At 38.1% G+C, this 24,964-nt stretch overlaps 1 protein-coding gene across 1 annotated transcript in view; it reads right to left on the reverse strand.

The window, feature by feature from the left end:
* Window positions 1-1,898: 1,898 nt before the first annotated feature.
* Window positions 1,899-24,964, reverse strand: part of LOC134792927 (leucine-rich repeats and immunoglobulin-like domains protein 2) — a 149,448-nt gene continuing 126,382 nt past the window's right edge. The window contains exons 4-11 of the mRNA XM_063764388.1: window positions 23,295-23,463; window positions 22,271-22,380; window positions 20,987-21,099; window positions 17,162-17,298; window positions 16,246-16,398; window positions 8,629-8,809; window positions 3,735-3,874; window positions 1,899-2,566 (exon numbers count right to left, since the gene is read on the reverse strand). Coding sequence (XP_063620458.1) covers window positions 2,301-2,566; window positions 3,735-3,874; window positions 8,629-8,809; window positions 16,246-16,398; window positions 17,162-17,298; window positions 20,987-21,099; window positions 22,271-22,380; window positions 23,295-23,463 — 1,269 coding nt within the window. The 3' untranslated portion in view covers window positions 1,899-2,300. The remainder of the gene's footprint in view (window positions 2,567-3,734; window positions 3,875-8,628; window positions 8,810-16,245; window positions 16,399-17,161; window positions 17,299-20,986; window positions 21,100-22,270; window positions 22,381-23,294; window positions 23,464-24,964) is intronic.

Consider the following 24,964-nt stretch of genomic DNA (forward strand, 5'->3'; position numbering starts at 1 on the left):
TAAATTTGCCCTCACCAAAAACTTAAAAAATAGGAAAAAGTGTGGTTGTTTCACCTAAATACAACGGTGATCGATCAATTATCAGTTACTGAGTGTGCAGGATTAGTCCTGCTCACGTCTCATGAATCACCCTGTATACTCAAATGTTGATCAAGTATCATAAAAAAATATTATTGTAATTTTCAGGAAATAACATGGTGCTTTCTACTAGTCCATATTTCTATTTGTAATTATCTCCTTAAACACTATATCCTAACATTGCCCTCAATAACATACTTAGCGTAGAAAATATAATAAAGAATGCAATGTGAATAGGACTGTGCCTTTTCAATCTCGCGTCATGCATTCATTAAACATTTTCTTTTGTAACATACACGAATGTAAATATAATTACTTATTTGATTTTCAGCTATCCAGCTGACCACTTGCCTATATTGGATCGTGACTTGTCTCGTGTAAATATACTTCATACTTCTTGTATTGCTTGAAAAATTTTCATTATTTTCCGTGTCACGGATGGTTGCCACATAAAATGACGAATGTAGTATTTCACTTAATCAGACGCGGGAAATCGAGCTCACGGTGGAGTAGTAAATATTGGTCGTACATTACTCTCTCATGTATACGTTTCTTATGTTTTTATTTCAGTTATCTTTTATTTTACTTATTATAATTCAGACCACTAATAGATATGTTTTTAGTTTTCAAGATTACCCTTGTTCATAAATTTATTACTGACGATATTTTTTATACAAAAATTGGCGAAAATATATTTCCACTAAATTTTAGAACATTACTTTTATATGAAGCTCGAAGGTGAAATTCCAATATCTGTTTATTATAGAAATCCTCGTTTAAATTCAATTTACTTTAATTTTGCCTTTAAATTTAGGCCAGTACCCTATTATAATCATGTGAATCATGTGCTAACTTCTCAAAGTTGATTAGATCCGATTTTTTTTTCACAATATCAATAGGTTTTTGATTGTATAAAACATAATCTTTTAAAGACACTAATTGCAAATAAATATTTAGTTTTATTAAATGAATGCAGGCAACGCTTAAAGTCACATTTATTACAACTCGCTACCTAATATCGATTAAACTTTTACAGCAAATATACCTAAGCTTTATTTGATTTAACCCTACAAAATAGAAGATAGTGACTAACTGAAATGATACAAGTATAAACTATGATTTAGATATTTTAGATTATTAAATAACCGCATTCTTTTTAAATTATAATTATGACCCCTCCGGGTACTCGTTATTTTGAGAGTCATCAAATATTTTATACATGATATAATAATTATTGAGATATTGCTAAACGAAATTCCAACAATCAAAGTTATAATGTAAAATATTAACAGCGTATAATTAGTTTACTTTAAAAAAGAATTACCTAACACTTATTTCACTACTCCTATCTCTACGTCAATTAGAACATTTTAGGGGCTCTATTTGTAAAGTTAAATGTAACTTTAAATAATGAATTTATAGAAAATAATATTATCTAAATTAAATAATTTTTAATCTTTTACTAAATTGAAAAATAGAGGTAGATAATTGGAAGAAAAAAATCCAGAATCACAGAAAGTGTAATAATTTAGGAAAAGGTAACGCAAACTATAATACACGAGCCCCGCTCATCTCGCACGATATAAGAGTAGAATACAGTAATATTATTTTATAGTCAACATCGTAAATGCGCAAAAGCTTTCCTAATAAGTATTTATATGATTATTTTTTAAATTGTATGGATAAACTATAAAAAATATTAGAAGTTTTCGTTTCAAATAGTAAGGTTGTGTAAAGTTTCAAATCATATTTGTGCCTAAGTTGTATAGCTCTTTCTTTTAATCACATAAAACGGCTCATGCAAGGTCCGTACACATAATTATGTGATGCGTCGAGCGACGCATCTTTTTAAGAATGAAGCACGTCTCCAGTGATACTAATAAAATGCCGAACTGTAGTCGATAATATACTACTACGCTTTGGTTGTTACATTACTGATTAGTAAGGCATGCCGTAAGAGGTCTTCTAAAATGTAAAAATACTCACAGTATCACACTTACTTTTAACTCTTTAAAACCTTTACTATCACAAGCTACCGCTCCAAAATACTAATTTATCAGCCCAAATTGATATGTATCGAGTTTTCGCACAAATTCATCACGTTACTAAATATCGAACCAAGTATAAAGCGAAGGGGGACTTCGAGCTATCCGGCCACAGCTAGCTTGAAGGCAGCCTTGGCTGAAACTTAAAAGGGTTAACTTAAGAGTGTATATTTACGTTTAGTAGAGCCACCTGGTGACGATTGCGAGGAGGAGGTTAGTGACGGAGATGCCACAGCGGAGTGCGCTATTGGGGCGGTCGTAGGCAGGTTTCCTCTTGCAATTCATCTTTTCGAGGGGCATCTTGGCGACGCTGTACTCGCGGTGCTCGCTGACCATAGTGCAGACGGTACGTTTCTTCTGCATCATCTCGTCGTCGCGGTCGCGCAGCCCTGCCAGCCACGCCTCGTACCAGGCCAACTCGCAGTCACAAATCAGCGGGTTGTCTAAAACAAAATAAAAACATCATCTCCAAAGTTCCCCATAAGTTTTGGAGTTGTTACTCTCAGCTCGTTATTATTATTATGTTAGTGGGCCTTTTTGAGGGCCACATCGACCAAGCATTGATCTATTGTAGCGGCCCCTAAAATGTATTAGTAATGCCCGTTGAATCTAGGAAATTCCATATGTTTTGGGCCGTATTGCTCTGAACCTCATAGGGTGGCAATACGTGCCGCCCTAAGTGGGTACTTCTTTTTGACATTAGTAGTCCACAGGAACAGAGGAGTTGCCCTTCTTAACTTATAACTCTATTAAATGTAGGTAATAAATGAATGACATAATTGCAAAATACTAAAGAAAGATGGAAGGCTTTATGGAATATAATACCTAATTATGTATGACGTTAGTAAACAACTCTATACAACGTATTGTAGAAGGTGCGTGCTCCAAGCTCATAATTTAAAAATTACGGTCATTAATTTTCTTCAAATACTTAACGTGCTAACCATGATATTACCTACCAAAGAGCATGCAAAGATTCGTTGCGATCCGAGTTATGATTATGTAAATTAAATGACGTTATCGCACAGCAGCGTGACCAAGGACAGCACTTAGCTTGAATTAACCGTTCGAAATAAAAAGTTGATTCGTGAGTAAATATTGAAAGTAAACTGGCAAGTTTTAAGTTTATTTATTATTTTACAAATTTTTACTGGTATGGCTTTTTATATCATATGAAAGTACGGAACCCTCTTTTATGCGTGACCCGACACGTACTTGGCAATTCTTCTGACCTCAACTAATTTGATATCAATTATAACTCAAAAATTTAATAGTAATAATAATAACCGCCATGTGGGTTGTTGACTCGACTATCATTGTTCCTATAGTCGTGTCAGCGAACGGTCTCATAGTGAAGAGTCTCGATCAACACCCAGAGAGACTCTCGCTGGGTGGTTGAATCAAGAGTAAGATGCAGAAGGCGGTAATTTTGGACACATCGCGTCGGTTCCTCACTCTGCGGTCCTGACAACCGGCAGCTTGGGCCTTGCCACTGCCGGCGGCACCAATAGTTCAGCCTATATACGTCCCACTGCTGAGCTCAGGCCTCCTCTCACTCGTGAGCCCTCAAAAATGTAATCGTCTGAAAGTATAAAGCAGTATGGTTTTTACCCATAATGTCGACAACTCGCAGCGTGTCCAGGATGGGTTCCATGATCTCCTCGGGGATATGCTGCAGCTTGTTGTTCTGCAGGTTGAGCGTCTCCAGCGAGTTGAGGTTGTCAAAGCCCATTGTCGGCAGCTGGTGGACCCTAGAGAAAACAAATATACAAGAGGTTTAATATTGGAGTGCAAGTGACAATTGCATATTGAAATTAGATTTTTTTTTGTGCGTGCTTACAGGTATTGCTCAGTTTTAGTACGTGATTCTTATCTTGACTGATTGAACCTGAGAACTCCGTTTTTACAATGATTGAGAAATTATTCGAGATTTCACAATTGAAGATTATTTGTACTTATTAAGATAGTTACTGAAGTAATTAAAATAATCATAAAATAGATCTGGTGATGTTGATCTAACTGGAGATGAGGTGTACCATGTACAGCGAGCTGCAAAAGTGCATGGAAACTATATATACATGAAATCTATTCGCATTATCGAAAGAGAACATATGCACTTTTGCAGCTGCGTTTACATGGTAATGAAAGTTTAATGGCAACGTAAAGTTATTTTTGTAAAAGTTTACTTTGCCAATTTATTGTCAACACCTCACAAAATACTTGCCAGGCAAAAACAATTTATCTGAAAACAAATTAGGTAGCTCATTGATATCTAAGCAAATGTCACCATTTAAACTAGATGAATAAAGAAAAAGTTTAAGGACAATAATATTGTGTGCCCTACAGGGTGTCATGTACCTACCGCTATAAACTTGTAACACCTTACTATATTATGAACGTGACTACAATGAAATAAAGAATAAAGAAAATAAGTTTAATAGGTACTTTATTCATTTACAATCTTACATTTTTACATTCTTACGGAGTAATATTTTAACGCAAAAACCACGCGACATCTAATCCGGTCGGCTCGTGAAACCTCACAATACACTGCAAACTTTTGTCTAATTAATCAAGATCCTACCCTTTATGAGATTCAGTCTCAGAAGTTGAGCAAACAACGCCACTCTAGAAATTAATCAAAACCACACGAAACGAGAAGGGTATTTAATGAATTGAGCCAAAGCTGCTGGAATGAGAAGGAACCGTTAAATATTTATATAAAAGATAAAAAAACACAAAAATTTGCCGCATCACCTCGTAAAGGCTCTGTATACTCATCAAAAACTAATGAGAAGTTTGCTTTTTAAGGTTAAGGTTAACTGGAGGAGATCCCTCAAAGAGATAAGTTCGCCTTTGTACTTCTTACTAATTGTATGTTATTTTTAATATGTCTTTTTGTACAATAAAGAGTTTACTACTACTACTTTTATCCACATGAGTTGCAAAGTAGTTTGATGCAAATTCTGATTCATTTCCTCATCTTGGCTGGAAGAATTTAATTGTAAGTGATGATGTTGAATGATAAATATCTAATAACGTTCATTTTAGTTTAATTTGAAATGTTTTTAACATTGGTGTAGTCTCAGGGTGTAGTGGACATTTTTTTGTTTCTCACGGCAAAGTATATTTAACCATCGTACCTTGTAACCCTCGCAACGCTAACAATTCCACTTTTCGAAATCGACTTTGGAATATTTCGCTTGATCGGGTATCAATATTAGCGAAAGGTCAAACAACAACTTTGCCGCCCTGTAACAATAGTACATTGTGCAACATGGGGCGTAAGTTGAATATTGCAAACGAGAGTAAGTTAAATCACGACGGCTTGCCGGAGCGATTTATAGACTCGAGTTTGCAATATTATTACGCCCCGAGTTACACACAATGTTTTTCATCACACTTGCGATACAAAAATTAAGTATAAAGACAAAAAACTGTTAATTATGGCACTAGAAACTTCATAACTCCCTAGGGAGAACGCTTTTTCTATAACTCCCGCTAATCCTGCGTGCAATTCCACATTTACTGAACGAGTGTGATGAAAAATACCTATTAGCTCCTTAAACATTTTTAAGGTAAGTAAGTAGGTACCTATTTAAATAATTAGTGTTTTAGCTTGGTATTTTATTATATTATATTTTTTTACAGTTCCTCAAATGTTCTCTTGTTAATAAAAAATACAGGCGTTTTTATTTTGTTGGCCGGGAGTAAATCTTTCGAAAAAAAATCCCGGGAATGGAACCTAGCTATATATTTTTACGTCTTTATTGCATTGGTCTGATACGTGTAGTCGGTACGAAACCTTTAGCGCTGTTTTAGAAAACCAATTCATATTACTTAATACAAGTTTAAAAGTATTAAAGCAAATTAACAAATATGTAAATAAAGTATTCTGTAAATGTTATACAACATGGCTAGTGGCCTTGACCTCTCGACCGCCGCAAGGATATGTGGGCGTGAAAATCCAAGTTATTTTCCGTGTCCATGCGCGCTATCACTTGACGAAAACATGGCGAATGAAATGTTTACATCAATGTTTGTGTTTTCTCGACATCTCGCCCCTGAGTCTGTCTAAAATGTCACACTGTTTACACACACCCTTTAAGTACGTGGAAAATAAACGACGCAAAATTATGTTTGAAGAATTATTGACACGAACGATGGATGTGTGAGGCGTTAAAATGTAATTATATTTGTAATTTATTCGTAACAAGCTTTTTGTTTTTTATTTGTTACTTTGGTTAGGTTAGGTTTAAAATTAACGACATTTTATAATATCACTGCGAACTGCGGTCATAATCTTGCTGTAGACGTTTGCAAGTTGTTTTAGAAATGTTCCCATTTCATTCTATCAAAAAACAGTTTTGTACGGTACACTAAAAACCGAAATCTGTCCGATTTCCTAATGATACCAAAAATTTTGTTAGCTGGTTGGAAATGTTATAGTTAAATAGTAAGGTTTCATTACGGTTCCCTTACGCATAAATTTATTTTTTACGCTGAATCAGCTTTTGCTTTGCCATTGTTATGACACTTATGACGGAATATTATAATTACTTAACTTTCCTTACACAAAAATTCCCTAATCATAGTATTCCGTACTCAAATAACTCTAAAGCCATTTTAAATAGCGTAACCTAAGCCAAATTCTGATTCCCACTAAAATATATGTGCTTTATACATCGCGTATTTATTTTAACAATGCAGACTCTAGTCATCTCTAATTTACGAACTTTGAGAAGGGAATTTGCTTGATGCTAAAATAAGGCGTTCTGTTTTAATACCAGATTTCGGTAAGACTCAGACATTATATATGTGTCGTAGTCAGATCGTATAATCCGCCGTATTACATTACGGCTAGCCGTTATCAAAAACAGGGGCGTTTTGAAATGCGGCGGTTCGACGATTAGCCGGATTGTCATTGCGATACGTTCTTCAATAAGGCGGCCAACGTTTAGCCGCATCGTACTACTATTTTAGATTGTAGAGTGACCAGTTCTTTCGGTCGCCTACGCAACCGGAGTTTGACAATGTTTGCAATTTAATTTATTTTTACCATGGTCCCACCGCACTACATGTGTTTATTTTCCAAAACATTTCCTTCGCAACTTAAATAGACGGAGCCCCGCAAGCGGGGCTCCTATTTCTGGGCGGTTTGCCCTTCGGGCATCTGAAGCTACCTAACGAACCTAACCTACTTACCTACCTACGCTTTTTTCCCCAAAGTGTAATGTTTTCACGGACGTCTCACTAAATCAATAGGTAGGTAGGTTAGGTTCGTTAGGTAGCTTCAGATGCCCGAAGGGCAAACCGCTCAGAAATAGGAGCCCCGCGAAGCGGGGCTCCGTCTAGTTAAGTTGCGAAAGAAATGTTTTTTGAAAAGAAACAGTCCGACGAACTCCAGATTTGATGGACACCCCAGCGTTTGTCAGGCAGCGCCACGGGTGTTAAAAACGGGAACTAAAAACTGTCAAAGCGGCGGCTAATGACTCGCTGTATTACATTACGGCTAGCCGTGTTGAAGAACGTATGGCGCCGAATACATTCCGGCGGATTCTCATTCAGCCGCATTCAATCCGGCTAATCGTTAAACCGCCGCATTTCAAAACGCCCCTGTTTTTGAAAACGGCTAGCCGTAATGTAATACGGCGGATTATACGATCCGACTGCGACATATGTATAAAATGGATCACTCAAATTCTCGGGCGGGTCGTGGCTCTAGATAAAGTTTCTAGTTATTGAGACATACTTTAGTGTCAAGCAATTTTCAACTACAAACGTTAGTGACCCGTTTCAATATGTAATACCCATAATAGACGTTTTATTAGTAAGTGTTGTCAATACAGTTCATTTTTGTGGTCAATTTAGGGGAGACCAAGATGAGTTTAAACAGAGGTAAGTTGAAACAACGTCAATTACTCTGTATCTTTAATCGTCTTGAGGCAAGGATGATCAAGGGACTTGCAGACGATGAGACGCGGCTAAAAATCGTTTTTTTTTTACAGCTGGATAACAGTCATAGATGTTTTTCTGTTGAAGTTGTTTCAACTTACCTCTGTTTCAACTCACCTCTGTTTCCCCTACATCAAAAGTATATGTCAGTACGTGACGTTATAGTATAGCACACACTGAGGATGCCGCTTGACACAAGTTTGAATAACAGGCCAATTAGAGTTTTAGTTATTCGATCTGTTTCCGATATGATACTATCATATCAGCAACATATCGAATAACTAAAACTCAGATCATGAAAATAGAGGCGAAGACTCTAGCGTAAGGTTTAGCTAGTTTCTTCTCGTTGAAATACCTACTGCTTGATTCGAACTTCAAGATACGTCAATTAATAAATCTAGAAACGATATGGATTAGATGTGTCAGTGTCAAAAGTGACGTTTTTGTTTGAAGAAACGTCACATTTAACACTGTCATATCTTATCCATATCGTTTCTAGATCTATTAATTGACGTATCTTAAAGTTCGAATTGGGTCGCTAATTACTTACATATTTTTCTGCAGGTTGAGGAATGTGATGGAGTCACCGTAACCGGTGAAGGCGTCCTCGCCGATGTACGTGATGTTGTTGGAGCGCAGGTCCAGGTGGCGCAGCCGGTGCAGCGGCCGCAGCGCCTCGGACGGGATCTCGTGCAGGCGGTTGTCGCCCAGCCGCAGGTATTGCAGGTTCTCTGTTACAATAATTATAGGTTTGTAAACCTACTGACGGCCTATTACTAAGTAGACATTTTTTATTAAAATATATTTAGATTTTTTGTTAAATTCCGTATCGTATGTAATACTAGAATTAATATGTATCTAATAATATACTAGATAATGTAGCTATTAATACTCCTAAATTCCATTCAGATAGTAGAAGCGGACAGTAAAATGACTGGAGTAAGCCTGTTCAAACTCCAAAGACATTTTTATTACTGACATAACATAGCTTTCACTCTTACTGTATTACAATATTAGTAATCGAATGATTAATAGTGTAGTTTCAGTGGGTTAAGATATTTCGAAAAGTCATCCTGGTCAATATACAAGACGTGTGAACATTTCCTGAAGAACACTAGGTACTGTGACGCTGAACAAACAATTTAAAAAATACGTACATCCACATCTCTACATACCTAAAGTTCAAGTTTAGCTGGTTTGTTAGTGCACGACACCTTGCACTTTGTGACTATGCGCTGAAACTTGGCACAGATGATTCTTAGCTGGTCTTGAGCAGATACAGATCGGGAGCCGTCGAGAGCCACGTCTCATTTAGTGGGGGGGAGGGGGGAAGTTCGACGCTGCCGCGCTTCACTTGGAGCAACATGTCTCTAAAACTATACCTTTTAGGGCATGTGATATATCATTTTCGGATAAATTAAGGATGAGGAATCATAGTCGCAAAGTGCAAGGTTCCCATACAACGGCGTGCAGTAACAAACCAGCTAGTTGCACGATTTCCAATTACGCAGTCCCCTTTTACACCGCAAACTCAAATAAATTATGTGATTATCTTTATAGATTCAGAAAATAACTCAATAGCTATTTAAAATGCTATAATAATTATCATTAAGTACTTACTTTGTTTGTGAATGCCTCAAGTTAAGAAATTTGTGTAGCCAAAAAAAAATTTTTTTATCACTCGATCAATTTGGTACTTTACTCGTAAGTAACCCGAGATATGAAATAGTTTTAGTAGCGTGTCAACGCACAGTACTTTGCTTAGTAATTTTCTTTATGATTGGTGACTGCCTGGCAAGAGCGGAAATTACCGTTAATTGCTTTCCGTCCAATTAAATATAATCCGTTAATAATTGTTCCGTTGGGAAGGAGGGGGTTTCATATTATGATAGTATTATGCGCCATCCCCAGCGAGTCCAGGTTCCGCATGCCTACAATTATCAATTAACATAGTATGTACTACACACCTTCAAGCCCCGAGAAGGCTTTCTCATCGATCCTCTGGATGAGGTTGCCCTCGAGCTCCAGCGAGTTGAACAGCGAGAGGTGCGAGAACACCTGCGCCGGCACCTCGCGCAGCTGGTTGTGCGCCAGCCCCAGCGAGTCCAGGTTCCGCATGCCTACAATTATCAATTAACATAGTATGTACTACATACCTTCAAGCCCCGAGAAGGCTTTCTCATCGATCCTCTGGATGAGGTTGCCCTCGAGCTCCAGCGAGTTGAACAGCGAGAGGTGCGAGAACACCTGCGCCGGCACCTCGCGCAGCTGGTTGTGCGCCAGCCCCAGCGAGTCCAGGTTCCGCATGCCTACTGTGGCGAGGCTCCCCACCACCACCATAACATATGTATCCGTAGTATATAGGTATAGGATAAGTTAGAGCCGACTGCGCTCGGCGCGTAAGATTAGTCTCATAGTAAACACCAACTAATGAACACGCATCTTTTAATTTATTTACCGTACCTTCTGATCCCATAGTAGTACCCAATTACATATACTTACTTACATACGGTAAAGTGGTGACTCCCGACGTGTCTCAAGTGTTCCGCGCGCCAACTTAGAACTTTTGATTAAATCGGCTTCCGTACCTCGCATCACCATGACGGAGGAAGTAACTCAAGACCAGCTGCAGCCCAACCAACAACCTGTCACCCAGCAGTTCCCGCAGCAGCTGACCGCCATCACCCTCTCGTCGCGCATCCCTGAGTTTTGGCGGCAACAGCCAAGGCTCTGGTTCCACCAGTTCGACGCCATAGTGGATCCACAAAAGGCAAGTGACCTTCATAAGAGTCAACTTTTAATTGCTAAGTTGGGGAGGGACGAGTTAAGGGACATTAGTGACATTTTAGAAAATATGCCCGAAACCAATAAGTTCGAAACAATTAAAGCCCGATTAATATCTGTGTATGAAGAGTCAGAGTCGAGGCAGTTAAATCAACTTTTGAACGAAATTGAGTTAGGAGATCAAAAGCCTTCGCAATTACTCAGACGTATGAGAGAATTAGGTAAAACTCGCGTCCAAGACGACACATTAAAATTACTATTTGTCGGTCGTCTCCCTCAGTCAATACGTGCAGTGATAACGGCGTGTGACTCGGGGGAAGTAAAATTAGATACTTTAGCTGTGATGGCAGATAAAATAGTAGAAAGTACCAAACCATCGGAAATGGCCGCTATAGCATCATCTTCCACAACCTCTTTTAAACCCGATAACGACAAATTATTACGGGAAATAGCCAACCTAAAATTAGAAATACAGGCCATTACCAATAAATTAAACACGACAACGACTAGGAAATCGCGAGATCATGTCCGCCGCACGCGTTTTCAAAGAGATCCATCGCGAACACGTTCGAAAAGTAATAGCTCGAATAAAATCGCATTTATGTCCCAAGTAGCAAAACCAGGTGAATCTAATTATAAATGCTACTACCATTTCACCTACGGACAAGATGCTCGCAAATGCGGTGATCTTACTAATTGTCGTCATACTTCCGGGTCGGAAAACTAACTCCGACACCGGCACGCATATACCAAGTTGTCGGTGTCGAAAATACATACCGTTTATGCGTTACCGACCATAATACAGGCACGCGATTTTTGATAGACACTGGTGCTGATGTGTCTGTTTTAGCCGGAAAAAGGCAAAACACTCAGTCAGACTACACTTTATATGCTGCCAATGGCTCAAAAATTAAGACATACGGCGACAAAACTTTAGCAATTGATCTTGGCCTACGTCGTACATTTATTTGGAAATTTATATTAGCAGACGTCCAAAGATCAATCATAGGTGCCGACTTTCTAGTAGCTAACAAATTATTAGTAGATTTACATGGTAAGAAACTAATAGATAAAATTACTCCACTATCACGAGCTGCTAGTATCTGCAAAGATGTCGAGCCAACAACTATTCGGTCAATTGACGTCAATAATGAGTATCACAAATTATTAGAGAAATTCCCTGACATCACTAAAAAAGAGAATTTCAAATTAAATCCGAAACATGAGGTCCAACATCACATTTATACAACTGGTCCTCCAGTTTACGAAAAAGCACGCCCACTTAATCCAAAAAAATACAAATTAGCCAAAGCCGAATTCGAAAGAATGACGCAATTAGGCATTTGTAGACCATCTAATAGCCCTTGGGCAAATCCACTTGTGTGTGTCGATAAAAAGGACGGAAAGGAAACAAGACCTTGCGGTGATTATCGTAGGTTAAACGCACAAACAATTCCTGACCGTTATCCATTACCAAGACTTTTAGACTTTACATACACACTTAAAGGTAAATCAATATTTTCCAAAATCGATGTGCGCAAAGCCTACCATAATATACCCATGGCACCAGAGGATATTCCAAAAACAGCTGTAATCACGCCTTTTGGATTATTCGAGTATACTAGGATGAATTTTGGCTTACGTAACGCAGCGCAGGATTTCCAGAGGTTAATCAACACTGTACTCAAAAACCTCGATTTTGCATTCGCATACTTAGACGACATAATTATTAGCTCCGAGTCAAAGGAACAACACATTAAACACTTAGAGTTAGTCCTAGAACGACTCAACGACTACGGACTTACCATAAACACAAATAAATGCGAATTTGGGAAATCGGAATTAATTTTTCTCGGCTATCATATTAGTAAGGAAGGTATCAAACCAAGCGAAGAAAAAACGCAACTCATTTCAAACTTTCCGCTACCAAAAACAGTCGAGGAACTCCGGCGATTTCTAGGAATGATGAATTTCTATAGGCAAAGCATTCCAAAAGCCGCTGAAATTCAAGCACCATTAAACGCTTACTTACATAATGCTAGAAAAAACGATAAAACTAAAATTACATGGTCTGAAAGTGCATTAGAAGCGTTCAGCCAATGTAAGAAAAGCATTAATGAAGCTTTAGTTTTGTCACATCCGGAAGTGTCCGCACCCCTAGTTCTAATGACTGATGCTTCCGGAAACTGCGTAGGTGGCGCCTTACATCAACAGATAGGTGATAAATTAGAACCTCTAGCTTTCTTTTCGAAAAAACTTACCGAAACCCAATGTAGGTACAGTACTTTCGACAGAGAGTTATTAGCTATTTACATGGCTATAAGGCATTTTCGTCACATGGTAGAAGGCAAAGAATTAACTGTATTAACAGACCACAAACCATTAACATTCGCACTTACAAAAAAGGTCTCACCTTCAGATTCACCTAGACGCCTCAGACAATTAGACTTTATATCTCAATTTTGTGACAAAATCCAATACATCGAAGGTGATAAAAACACAGTAGCCGACGCCTTATCGAGGATAAATGAAATATCAATACCTAGTTTAATCGATTATAAATCGTTAGCCGAAGCACAAGAAAATGACGCTGAATTACAGAATCTGAAAACTCAAAATAATCTACAATTTAAATTAATCACAATGCCAGAATCCGGGATAAAAATAACTTGCGAAACATCAACTGATAACATCCGACCTTACTTACCATTACGTTTCAGAGAACTTGCGATTAAAACAATTCACAACGTGAGTCACCCCGGCATCTCTGCTACAAGGCATGCAGTTAAAAATAGATATTTCTGGCCGAGCATGAACACAGATATCAAAAATATTGTAAAATGTTGTATTCCGTGTCAGAAGTCAAAAATTCAGAGACATACCATCACACCAATAGGCGAGTTCGACAACGCTTCACGTTTCGAACATGTGCATATTGACATTATAGGTCCGTTGCCGCTATCTAACGATTTCAGATATTGCGTCACAATAATAGATAGGGTAACAAAATGGCCTGAAGTGATCCCTACAAAGGATATAACAGCCGAAACGGTTGCTAAAGTGTTCGTAGAACACTGGATAGCTCGTTTCGGTTGCCCCAAGCGAATCACTTCAGACCAAGGCCGACAATTCGAGTCCGATTTATTTACGCAATTATTAAAAAGACTCGGCATCGAACGTGTTCGTACAACAGCGTACAATCCGAAAGCGAACGGCATGATCGAGAGATTTCATAGGACATTAAAGGCCGCCATTACCGCCAAATGTAAAGATAATACACAATGGTCACAGGAACTACCTTTAATCTTACTAGGTTTACGCTCAGCCATAAAGGAAGACCTAGGTTTTAGTCCATCTCAATTCTTATACGGCACAAACCTTAGATTACCAGGAGATTTATTTACCAAACATAATACAAACATAAATACCAACGAATATGTGAATAATCTCGCTCACATCCTCTCATCCGTTCCGAGTATTGCGAACGCTACTGGTTCTCACAACAAAAACAACATCTTCATACACAAGGACTTAAACTCTTGTACACATGTATTCCTGCGTAACGAAGCTCGAAAGTCCTTAGTACCTGCGTACGAAGGTCCATTTCAAGTTTTATCTCGCCATCCAAAGTTCTTTGTTATCACAGTCAACAATAAACATGTCACTGTGTCACTTGACCGTCTCAAGCCGGCTTATCTTTTAATGGCCGACGATATGACGGTTACGAGCCCCAGCATTCAACGAAGTGATACAGTAGCCGCATCTCCGGGTGTCATAACATCACCAACACCGACACCGCAGCGGAATGACACTAATGGCACCACTTCAACCGAACCGCTGGTGAGAACAAGATCCGGTCGCACGGTAAAGAAGACCGTGCGATTCAACATTTAGCATTCCATCACTCACAGTCTACATCAGTACATATTCGGACGTCGAGCTATATACATCCACTCTCAACCAAACATGGGGAACCCACCAAGCAAAACAATGATCGTGGCCCAGAATGGTGTCGCGTCGGACACCAAGCTGAGGACATCGGAGAAGGAGGACACATCAGGAGACAACACAAACTTTAAGATGTCTCTCGCAGCCGTGGTGCTGGTCAGCGCCTTAATAACGCTAGCCACCCTATACATTGGCTGGCGTTACTGCAAACAACGCATTAGAGCAACAGTGGACTATCGGATAGAGAAAACCATAAGAAAGAGGACCGCAGCCGCCGTGCAAACCGGCGCTATTGGAGCGCCGCCGCCGAAACAACAAACAATCAACCATGTTATAGTGTAAATAGTGTAAATACTTAGTGCAATCCTAAGATTGAAATAAAAAGTGCGGGCCGGATTTTTAGCAATAGTTTTTTCTAGATTTTTCTAAGGGTGGAGGACTGTGGCGAGGCTCCCCACCACCACCATAACATATGTATCCGTAGTATATAGGTATAGGATAAGTTAGAGCCGACTGCGCTCGGCGCGTAAGATTAGTCTCATAGTAAACACCAACTAATGAACACGCATCTTTTAATTTATTTACCGTACCTTCTGATCCCATAGTAGTACCCAATTACATATACTTACTTACATACGGTAAACTACAATTATCAATTATCATAGTATGTACTACATACCTTCAAGCCCCGAGAAGGCTTTCTCGTCGATCCTCTGGATGAGGTTGCCCTCGAGCTCCAGCGAGTTGAGCAGCGAGAGGTGCGAGAACACCTGCGCCGGCACCTCGCGCAGCTGGTTGTGCGCCAGCCCCAGCTGGTCTAGGTTCCGCATGCCTACAATTATCAATTAACATAGTATGTACTACACACCTTCAAGCCCCGAGAAGGCTTTCTCGTCGATCCTCTGGATGAGGTTGCCCTCGAGCTCCAGCGAGTTGAGCAGCGAGAGGTGTGAGAACACCTGCGCCGGCACCTCGCGCAGCCGGTTGTGCGCCAGCCCCAGCTGGTCTAGGTTCCGCATGCCTACAATTATCAATTAACATAGTATGTACTACACACCTTCAAGCCCCGAGAAGGCTTTCTCGTCGATCCTCTGGATGAGGTTGCCCTCGAGCTCCAGCGAGTTGAACAGCGAGAGGTGCGAGAACACCTGCGCCGGCACCTCGCGCAGCTGGTTGTGCGCCAGCCCCAGCGAGTCCAGGTTCCGCATGCCTACAATTATCAATTATCATAGTATGTACTACATACCTTCAAGCCCCGAGAAGGCTTTCTCGTCGATCCTCTGGATGAGGTTGCCCTCGAGCTCCAGCGAGTTGAGCAGCGAGAGGTGCGAGAACACCTGCGCCGGCACCTCGCGCAGCTGGTTGTGCGCCAGCCCCAGCTGGTCTAGGTTCCGCATGCCTACAATTATCAATTATCATAGTATGTACTACATACCTTCAAGCCCCGAGAAGGCTTTCTCGTCGATCCTCTGGATGAGGTTGCCCTCGAGCTCCAGCGAGTTGAGCAGCGAGAGGTGTGAGAACACCTGTGCCGGCACCTCGCGCAGCTGGTTGTGCGCCAGCCCCAGCGAGTCCAGGTTCCGCATGCCTACAATTATCAACAACATGATTGTATAGTATAATCGGCTTATTCGCGAATGGTCTACTATAGAACGCAAAATGACTAGTGTAATATTTTGCCTATATCACTTTTAGTCTACATCGCGAACGGTCCAGAACGCAAAATGCCTACTCGTTTTATCTTTACGTTAGCGATGTCGACGGAGCCCCGCGACAGCCCTATTCTGTGCTGTTTGGCCTTCGGCCATTTGAAGATAACTAACGAACCTAATTTACCCTAGTGATATAAAAAAGTGGTTATTTTGCGTTCTAGACCGTTCGCGATGTAGACTAAAAGGGATATAGGGTATGTCATGACCGTAGCAAGTGGAAATCCGTGATCTCTGCCTACCCCTCCGTGAAATAGGCGTGATTATATGTATGTATGTATGTATGTATGTAATTTACTGTGTGACTAAATATATGACTGCCAATGAAAGCGCCCATATGGTCTTTTAAAAAGACTTTGCTGAAAACAATATCTTCAACTACTAAAGTATTTGAACAAGTTATATTATGTTTTTATCAAGTAGAAACACTACTATATAGAAACACTACTATTATTTTTCAGTTTATAATATCTTCAACTTATTGGTGGATATAAAGGAACGATTTTAAAGCCGTATCATATCTGAAATTACTTCAATTCTAGTTGATTTTGTAGTGAGTAATTTTCTCAGAAACTCATAGAGTTCTAACATCCAACTAGCTCTGAAACCTCACAAGTGCAAAACTGCAGACTTATTTAATACCTGCAAAATCTCCTTCCGAGATAGAAGTGATGCGGTTTTCCTGCATTTCCAGTTTCTTCATGTTCTCGAGGAGCGCGAGCGCCTTTTGCGGCACCGCCGTTAACTCGTTCCCACCGAGGTTCAATCTCTTCAGCTTCCTGCCAAGTTTGCGTCATTTGAAATACTTATATTGGTTATTGGTTATTATTATCTTATTTGGTCCTGCAATAAGTATCTTATTAAAAAAAATCCTATAAGTTAAAGTGACATTTTTCGAGGTCTAACTGAACAAATAAATACTCGTAATATCAAACATTTAAAAATATAATGAGCCAACAATGATTATGAATACACAAATTAAAGTCTTTGTCGCGATTCAGATCACCATAGCTCAAATTGTGTACGAGTAAGAAGCAGAGTTACTATATTATCAACTAAGGCAAATCAATTTATCAAACTACCGAAAATGTCACACATGTGGAGTAAATAAATAAATAAATAAATATTGGGGACATCTTACACAGATCAACCTAGCCCCAAACTAAGCAAAGCTTGTACTATGGGTGCTAGGCGACGATATACATACTTATATAGATAAATACATACTTATATACATAGAAAACACCCATGACTCAGGAACAAATATTAGTGTTCATCACACAAATAAATGCCCTTACTGGGATTCGAACCCAGGACCATCGGCTTCGCAGGCAGGGTCACTACCCACTAGGCCAGACCGGTCGTCATGAATAGGGTGTTGTTGAGCTTTATGAGGTATAATTTAGCAAAAAAAGTTCAAAGTTAATAAGGCAGTATCATTCAGAAGTTAACAAAGACAACTCATCCGTACTGCTCTCTTTATTTCATCGAAGCCAAAGTTCCTTAAAAGTAATACGCAATTATAATTTTACGGGTTATACACACACGAGCAGTTCTAAGGAAGGTGGCAATAATATTATCCATAAAACATAAAGAGTCGCGGAGCTACGCGCGGTAATTTCGACGGGGGCTACGCGAACTCTGTAATTTATTCGCCAAACTTTGTAGCAGTCGCTACGATAATTTCCGACCCTAACTGCTAGGATGCGAAACAAAACCGCGCCTGTTTGTTATAAATTGTGTTGTCAAGGTGGCGGTAACTGAACTTATTTATTAGGCCTTGTTATTTTTTTTATTACCGTTTCGACAAAATTAATTCTAAAACTTCTTCTTGCCAATCAGTAAAATAACTTGCGGCCCGATTCGAACTTTGGGATACGTCAAATATTACGGCTAGATACGATATAGATTAGATATGTCTGTGTCAAATATGACGTTTCTTCAAACAAAAACGTCACTTTTGACACTGACATATCTAATCTATATCGTATCTAGACGTAATATTTGACCTTAAAGTTCGAATCGGACAGTTGTTCTAAGAAAATAAGACGAACACGCATTATTTAATATCCAAGGTGAATACATTTTACATTCACGATATAGCACATTCGGGTCTCTATTGTTTCCCAAATAGTTTTAAGTCATAATGTATTGTTTGTCCGAATTTTCGTTAGTCATAATTGGTTTTTCTCAGAAACGCGTAACTTTTCAGGACTGCCATAAAACAAACCTAACCTAACCTAACCTGTCTATATTAGAATAACCTTACGAAAATCCTGAAAAGTTAACGGTTTCAGTTTTATGACTAACGATAATATGACAAACAATACATTATGACTTAAAACTTTATGGGAAACAAAGGGACCCCAGCACATTCTCCAGTGAAAGAAAAATAAGGAGAGGTTACGTAGTTTACAAGTACGTACATCTTCTAAAGGATGTGTTACATTACTACGAGTACCTACATAATCCGTCTTGACGGGTGCCTGCGCTCTGATTTATTTCTCAAAGTAGCTTTGCGTGCATTTTTCATCAGTCCTCCGACAAAGCTGAAGCCGAGATCTTACATGGAGCGGTTCGTCGAAAAGGAAATTGAAAATTGATAATATTATCTTACAAGTAATGCCTACAATACAATTTAAAGTTTCCTGTATTAGAGAGAGAGAGATTACGTTACATTTTTAGGGTTCCATAGCTACCTCAAAAGGAAAAAAAACGTGCGTCTGACCGACTATTCCCCCCCCCCCCCTTTATCTCCGAAACTACTGGCTAACGGTCCAAAAATTACCCTGTATATGACAGAAAAACCTATTAGAAATGTGCAGTCAAGCGTGAGGCGGATTTAATTACTTAGTTCTTGATCCGACCCCTACGGGTTTTTTAAAGACATTTAATTCACGTTCCACATAAAAAATCGGGCAAGTGCGAGTCGGACTCGCGCACGAAGGGTTCCGTACCATATAAAAAAAAAAACAAAAAAAAAGCAAAAAAAAAAAACGGTCACCCATCCAAGTACTGACCACTCCCGACGTTGCTTAACTTTGGTCAAAACTCACGTTTGTTGTATGGGAGCCCCATTTAAATCTTTATTTTATTCTGTTTTTAGTATTTGTTGTTATAGCGGCAACAGAAATACATCATCTGTGAAAATTTCAACTGTCTAGCTATCACGGTTCGTGAGATACAGCCTGGTGACAGACGGACGGACGGACGGATGGACGGACGGACGGATGGACGGACGGACGGACGGACGGACAGCGAAGTCTTAGTAATAGGGTCCCGTTTTACCCTTTGGGTACGGAACCCTAAAAAATACATTGTTAAAAATTGAGTGCTGTACGGAACCCTTAGAACGCGAGTCCGACTCGCACTTAACAAGTTTTAATAAAGCAGACTGTTTTAATTTTAAGAGAAACAAACATCCTTTAATATTCGTTTTACTGTTTCAAAATGTAATTAATTAATAAAACGAAACGTGTAAAATGTATGCTTGTTTAAATATCTCGTTTACACTCAAATTTAAATTTTAATTGTAATTTTAATTAACGGGTATGCCTATGTTCTTTAATTCCGTTATTTTATAGCAAAGCCCAGAATGGAGATAACTGTCGGGCCATGTTAAATTATGTTAATTTAAAAGCCAAAGATATATAAATTGAGCAACAAGTTATCGTGTACATTTCTATAATTTACTTTCACAAACAAAATATAATATTCCTCATTTAAAATATATATTACTAAAGTTTAACGTAAAATATGCCCCCATATCCCTTTGTTTGGCATAAAGTCATAATGTATTATTTGTCATATTATCATTAGTCATAATTCTGAAACTGTTAACTTTTCAGGATTTTCGTAAGGTTATCCTATTAGGTTAGGTTAGGCTAGGTTATGTTTGTTTTATGGCAATCCAGAAAAGTTACGCCTTTTTGAGAAAAACAAATTATGACTAACGAAAGAGGACAATCTTTTTGGGAAACAATAGAGACCCTTAAATATGACATTATTTAAATTTAGTTCTTCAAACTAGTGAACATATTGTCCGACCTTGGGCATAGCTCGTCCTAATTCAATCCTGTACTTTAAAGTGTAAACTATTATCGTAGTAATATAATTCTTTTTTTAATATACAGGATGGCTTAAAAGTAACTGCATTCCCGTTGCCAAGGAGGTTTTGGAATTATACTGAGCAACTTTTACTATGGGACGACCCCGAAATCGCGAAAAAAAAATTTGGCTGTTTCATACATTTTGGCTGGTCCATTTTCTTCCCTAGTAAAAGTTGCTCAGTATAATCCCAAAACTTTCCTGGCAACAGGAATGCAGTTATTTTTTAGCAATCCTGTATAATTATTGAGGAATAAATATTCAGATACAAAAAATCCAAAATGTACGCTCTTCGCGGTTATAGTTCGTCGATTGTTAGCTTGCGTAGCTAAATATGGAATGATTTTTTGTTCGACTTACTTCTCAAGGCCTTTAAACGCCTCGCCGTCAACCACAGAGATCCTGTTCTCGTAGAGCGTCAAGATCTCCAGCGTATCTAGGCCCACGAAGGCTCTATTGTGAACCGCTGTCACCTGCAAAACAACTGATGCTATAAAAACATTCATTTCTGAAAGAAAATCATTTTTAAGTAATGGCTTGGTAGTTTCCCGACTTTAATGAACAATTTTATGGCTTGAATAAACATATTAATAGCACTTGTTCTTAAACTCTGTCTGTCCTGAAGCTAATCAAAAAGACGATGCACGTATGTAGTTTATGCACCTAAACTAGTTTAGTATTTTTGGTATTTTTGTTTAGATTATTGACATGCTTAATGATTAAAACCATGTTAACTTACTCTTTTGATTATAACTTTTGAAATTACCACATTCCACAAAAACCATCTTATGGCTGTCTCCAGCTGTGTTTAAATAAGTCTAATTGCGTTTTCTACCGTTAGTTTTTAACTGTGCAAAGCTACTTAAGGATTAATACAATATTTGCAAGGTGCTCATTAAGCCACGACGCCATAATATTCCGCTGTCTCGATATTTTTCTTGCTTACGACTAAAAATGTCGTACTATCGTCGCCAGAGTTAATTTTTCATCAGAAAATTTTATTGCAACTTAATTTAGATTCATAAGTAAAGGGACTAAATAGCAACACTTAACTAACTTTATCGGTGAACCGTAATTTCTTTGCTTAACAGGGTTTACATCAGACTAGAGATCTCTCAAATGCATTTTAAGATTGACCCATAATAACCTTATAAAGTGAAATCAAATTTTGTTCAAATAGATTGTAGTTTTACATGTAAAATGTATTGTTATGCCCCATAGATAGGCCATTACCAAGTATAACGGGTCACCCATGGATTTTAAGACCTCACGAGTGACGCCGCTATCGACCACTTTCGGAATTATAAATTTAAGTTATGATTTGAATGTAAATACTTACCCCCCTATTCATAAATGTTTACTAAAGTTTACAAGCGGATAATAATCGTTTGTCCCTTTCCGAAGTATGGGTATGATGGAAAGGGACAAACGATTATTATCGGCTTGTCAACTTTAGTAAACGTTTATGAATAAGGGGTTAAAACATAGTGTAAACTTATTTACCATATGATAAATAAACAAACGTTATACTTTACTTTATTTTGAATGAGATAATTGACAAAGTGACTTCTGACATACTTACCTAGTTGAAATTAATCTTATTTGTTTATTAGACGTTATACTTATGAATTTAATAAACTTTACCTTATTATGGTTCATGTTGAGGATAAGCAGATGGTTAAGATGCGCGAATGAGGATGTTGGTATCGTAGCGAGGCTGTTCTGCGACACGTCCAACTGTGTTAGCTTGTTACCTAAAAACAATAGGCTTTGATAACATCTGCTTTGTTACATAGAAAACATCTGCATAACGAAACATCCATTATATAACGACTCCTGGCCGAAGGGTGTCATGTTTCAGAGGTTCCGGGGCAAACTGCCGAATCCAACACAAGAGCAGACGATTCAACGGACCTACGCCGTTCTGCGTCTAAATGGTGTTTTGTTTATTTTAATGACATTTTTATGTAGGTATAGGACATAGGTATGTTACTCTATCTATAACTACACCGGCCCCAATTTCACCACGGCTACAATTGTCAGTGACATATGTCGAGCGACAATTGTCAAGCGACAGGTGACATATTACAATTTTATAAAATATTTTCTATAGAAATACTTACAAACATGACAGGCATTTTGCTACAATTGTATGTATTACAATTATGTTGTGAAACAAGAATTATTTTTTCTAGTCGACATATTTGTAGAATTGTCGGTGAATCTTGACAGGAAATGAGTTATATGTCGGAATTTCGTGACAATTGTCGTGTTTCTTGTGACAATTGTCATAAACTTAGCAAGAGAAATATCTTTTTTTTTTCGATATAATAAAGGTTATTTAATAATACAATGATGCTGGCAAACAGGAATACGGCCCGCCCGATGGTAAGCGGTAACCGTAGCCCATGGATGCCTGTGACGTCAGCAACAGTGATGTTTTACAATTGTCGCACCTGTCACCGTGGTGAAATTGGGGCCTGAGTCCTCCAAGTCATTATTTGCAGTTTTGAATTTAGAACCTTCTTGTATTCCGTTTTAATTCAAAATTCGCTTTGGATTAAATCCTTTATCCTTTAGGGACTCAGGAGGTTGGTATTTGTAATATGGGCCTTGTTGCATGAATCAAATCAAAAAAATTAAGACCTACATAATCACACAAACTCACCAATTGAACTTAATGAAGAGTCCTCTATGACAGCCAGGCTACTGTTGTGCACTGTCAAGTGACGGATGTCCAAGCCCAGGAAAATGTAAGACGGAAGCTTCGCCAGGTTGTTGTGTCTCAACTTTAGGTAGAAAATTATCATTGGCTTGGAGCGAAGCGTGTTCATAGCCTGGAAAGAGGAATCGAAGATAGTAAATTTAGGATTTAGATCTATACTTAATAGAGTATGGTATTTACCCATTTTGTAGTTACGGTTTTAACTGTATGCCAAACAAAATAAAAACAAATATTAGGGGACATCTTACGTAAGATAAATTCTTCAGTTCCGTTCCGTCCTTATATTAAAATTTTATACTTTTAACTAAGTACGACACACTGATAGGTAATGATACCTACTTATACAACGACAAAAGAAAACGAGTTATTTTCACGCAATGATGTAGATCTATCTTTTTCATTTCAGTATATTTTGTTAGTTTATTATTTAGATACAATAATTTGTTAACAACGACTATTAGAACCATAATACGAGTATTATATTCCTCCTTGCGTTACTAATTAGGACTTTATTGCGCTACAAAAACACTAAAAATCATAATATTATACACGAGACAAAACAATGTGAAGTTTTTAAACCCAATAAAACGATAAAAATATAATATTATATTATAAAAGCTTAATAACCCGAAGCAAAATTCTGTATCGCTTTCAAGCACAACACGTTTATTCATTTATAGACGTCTTTTTATGTTTGGCTACATCAACGTAAAGCTTCCTTTGATGTGTCTAAACTATCTAATGAAATCATATTTTCCCCTACATAAGAACTTGGCTGTATTCTTCATTTATTCTCGTCACGTCGTAGAGCACCTTTATTGCGTCTACATAATTTACTTTAGATTTGACTCAATCAATTTACCTCATTTACTTAGGTACTGGTACAATTTCTGTTACAAAAAATTGACGATGTCTTTTATAATTTACATAAGTGGATGTCAAAGTAAATCTAAGAAGACTTTTAGCGAAGTTTTAGTCTTCTTACAGACAAGTATTGATATATTTTTAAGAGTACATAATGTAGCTGTTAAAATCTTTTAATAAAAAGTGAAATATTAACAAAGTATCAAAAGGCGGGTGTTCTTAATTTGTTAAAAGATAATGCGTATGTTAGGCGATAATTAATTAATAAGCCAATAAATACCTATTCAATAGATTTTTAGAGAGCTTCTTCGTTCTTTCACCTTTGGAGCAAACAGTCTTCCCCGCTATGTTAAAATAATCCCCGAGCGAACGTGTTTTTAAAACCTTTTAAGCTTTCTTTTCAGCCAAAACGAAATATTTTAGAACAGCATCGGAATGGAATATTTTTAAAATATTTTCTTTTTGATATTTATTGAATATTACTTTCAGTGCATTTTGCTTGCACGGTGCACCGTTATTGTGGTACAAAGGATATCAGATTTTAAAAGTTTGAATGCCATCTCTTCTCTAGGCATCCGTTTCATGAGCTCCGTCTATTAATTTATTTATTTTCATCTTGCCTTGCTCCTCCAAATCAGGGAGTTGATTGGAAGAGGATTCCTCATGGGATTGAGTTTTTTGTACGTTACGATAATTTTTGCGTTAGAAATTTATGCGCATTTTTAAATTTGCCAAAAATTATAAATTTA

This window comes from Cydia splendana, chromosome 8, assembly GCF_910591565.1.
Source record: "Cydia splendana chromosome 8, ilCydSple1.2, whole genome shotgun sequence".
Taxonomy (NCBI): domain Eukaryota; kingdom Metazoa; phylum Arthropoda; class Insecta; order Lepidoptera; family Tortricidae; genus Cydia; species Cydia splendana.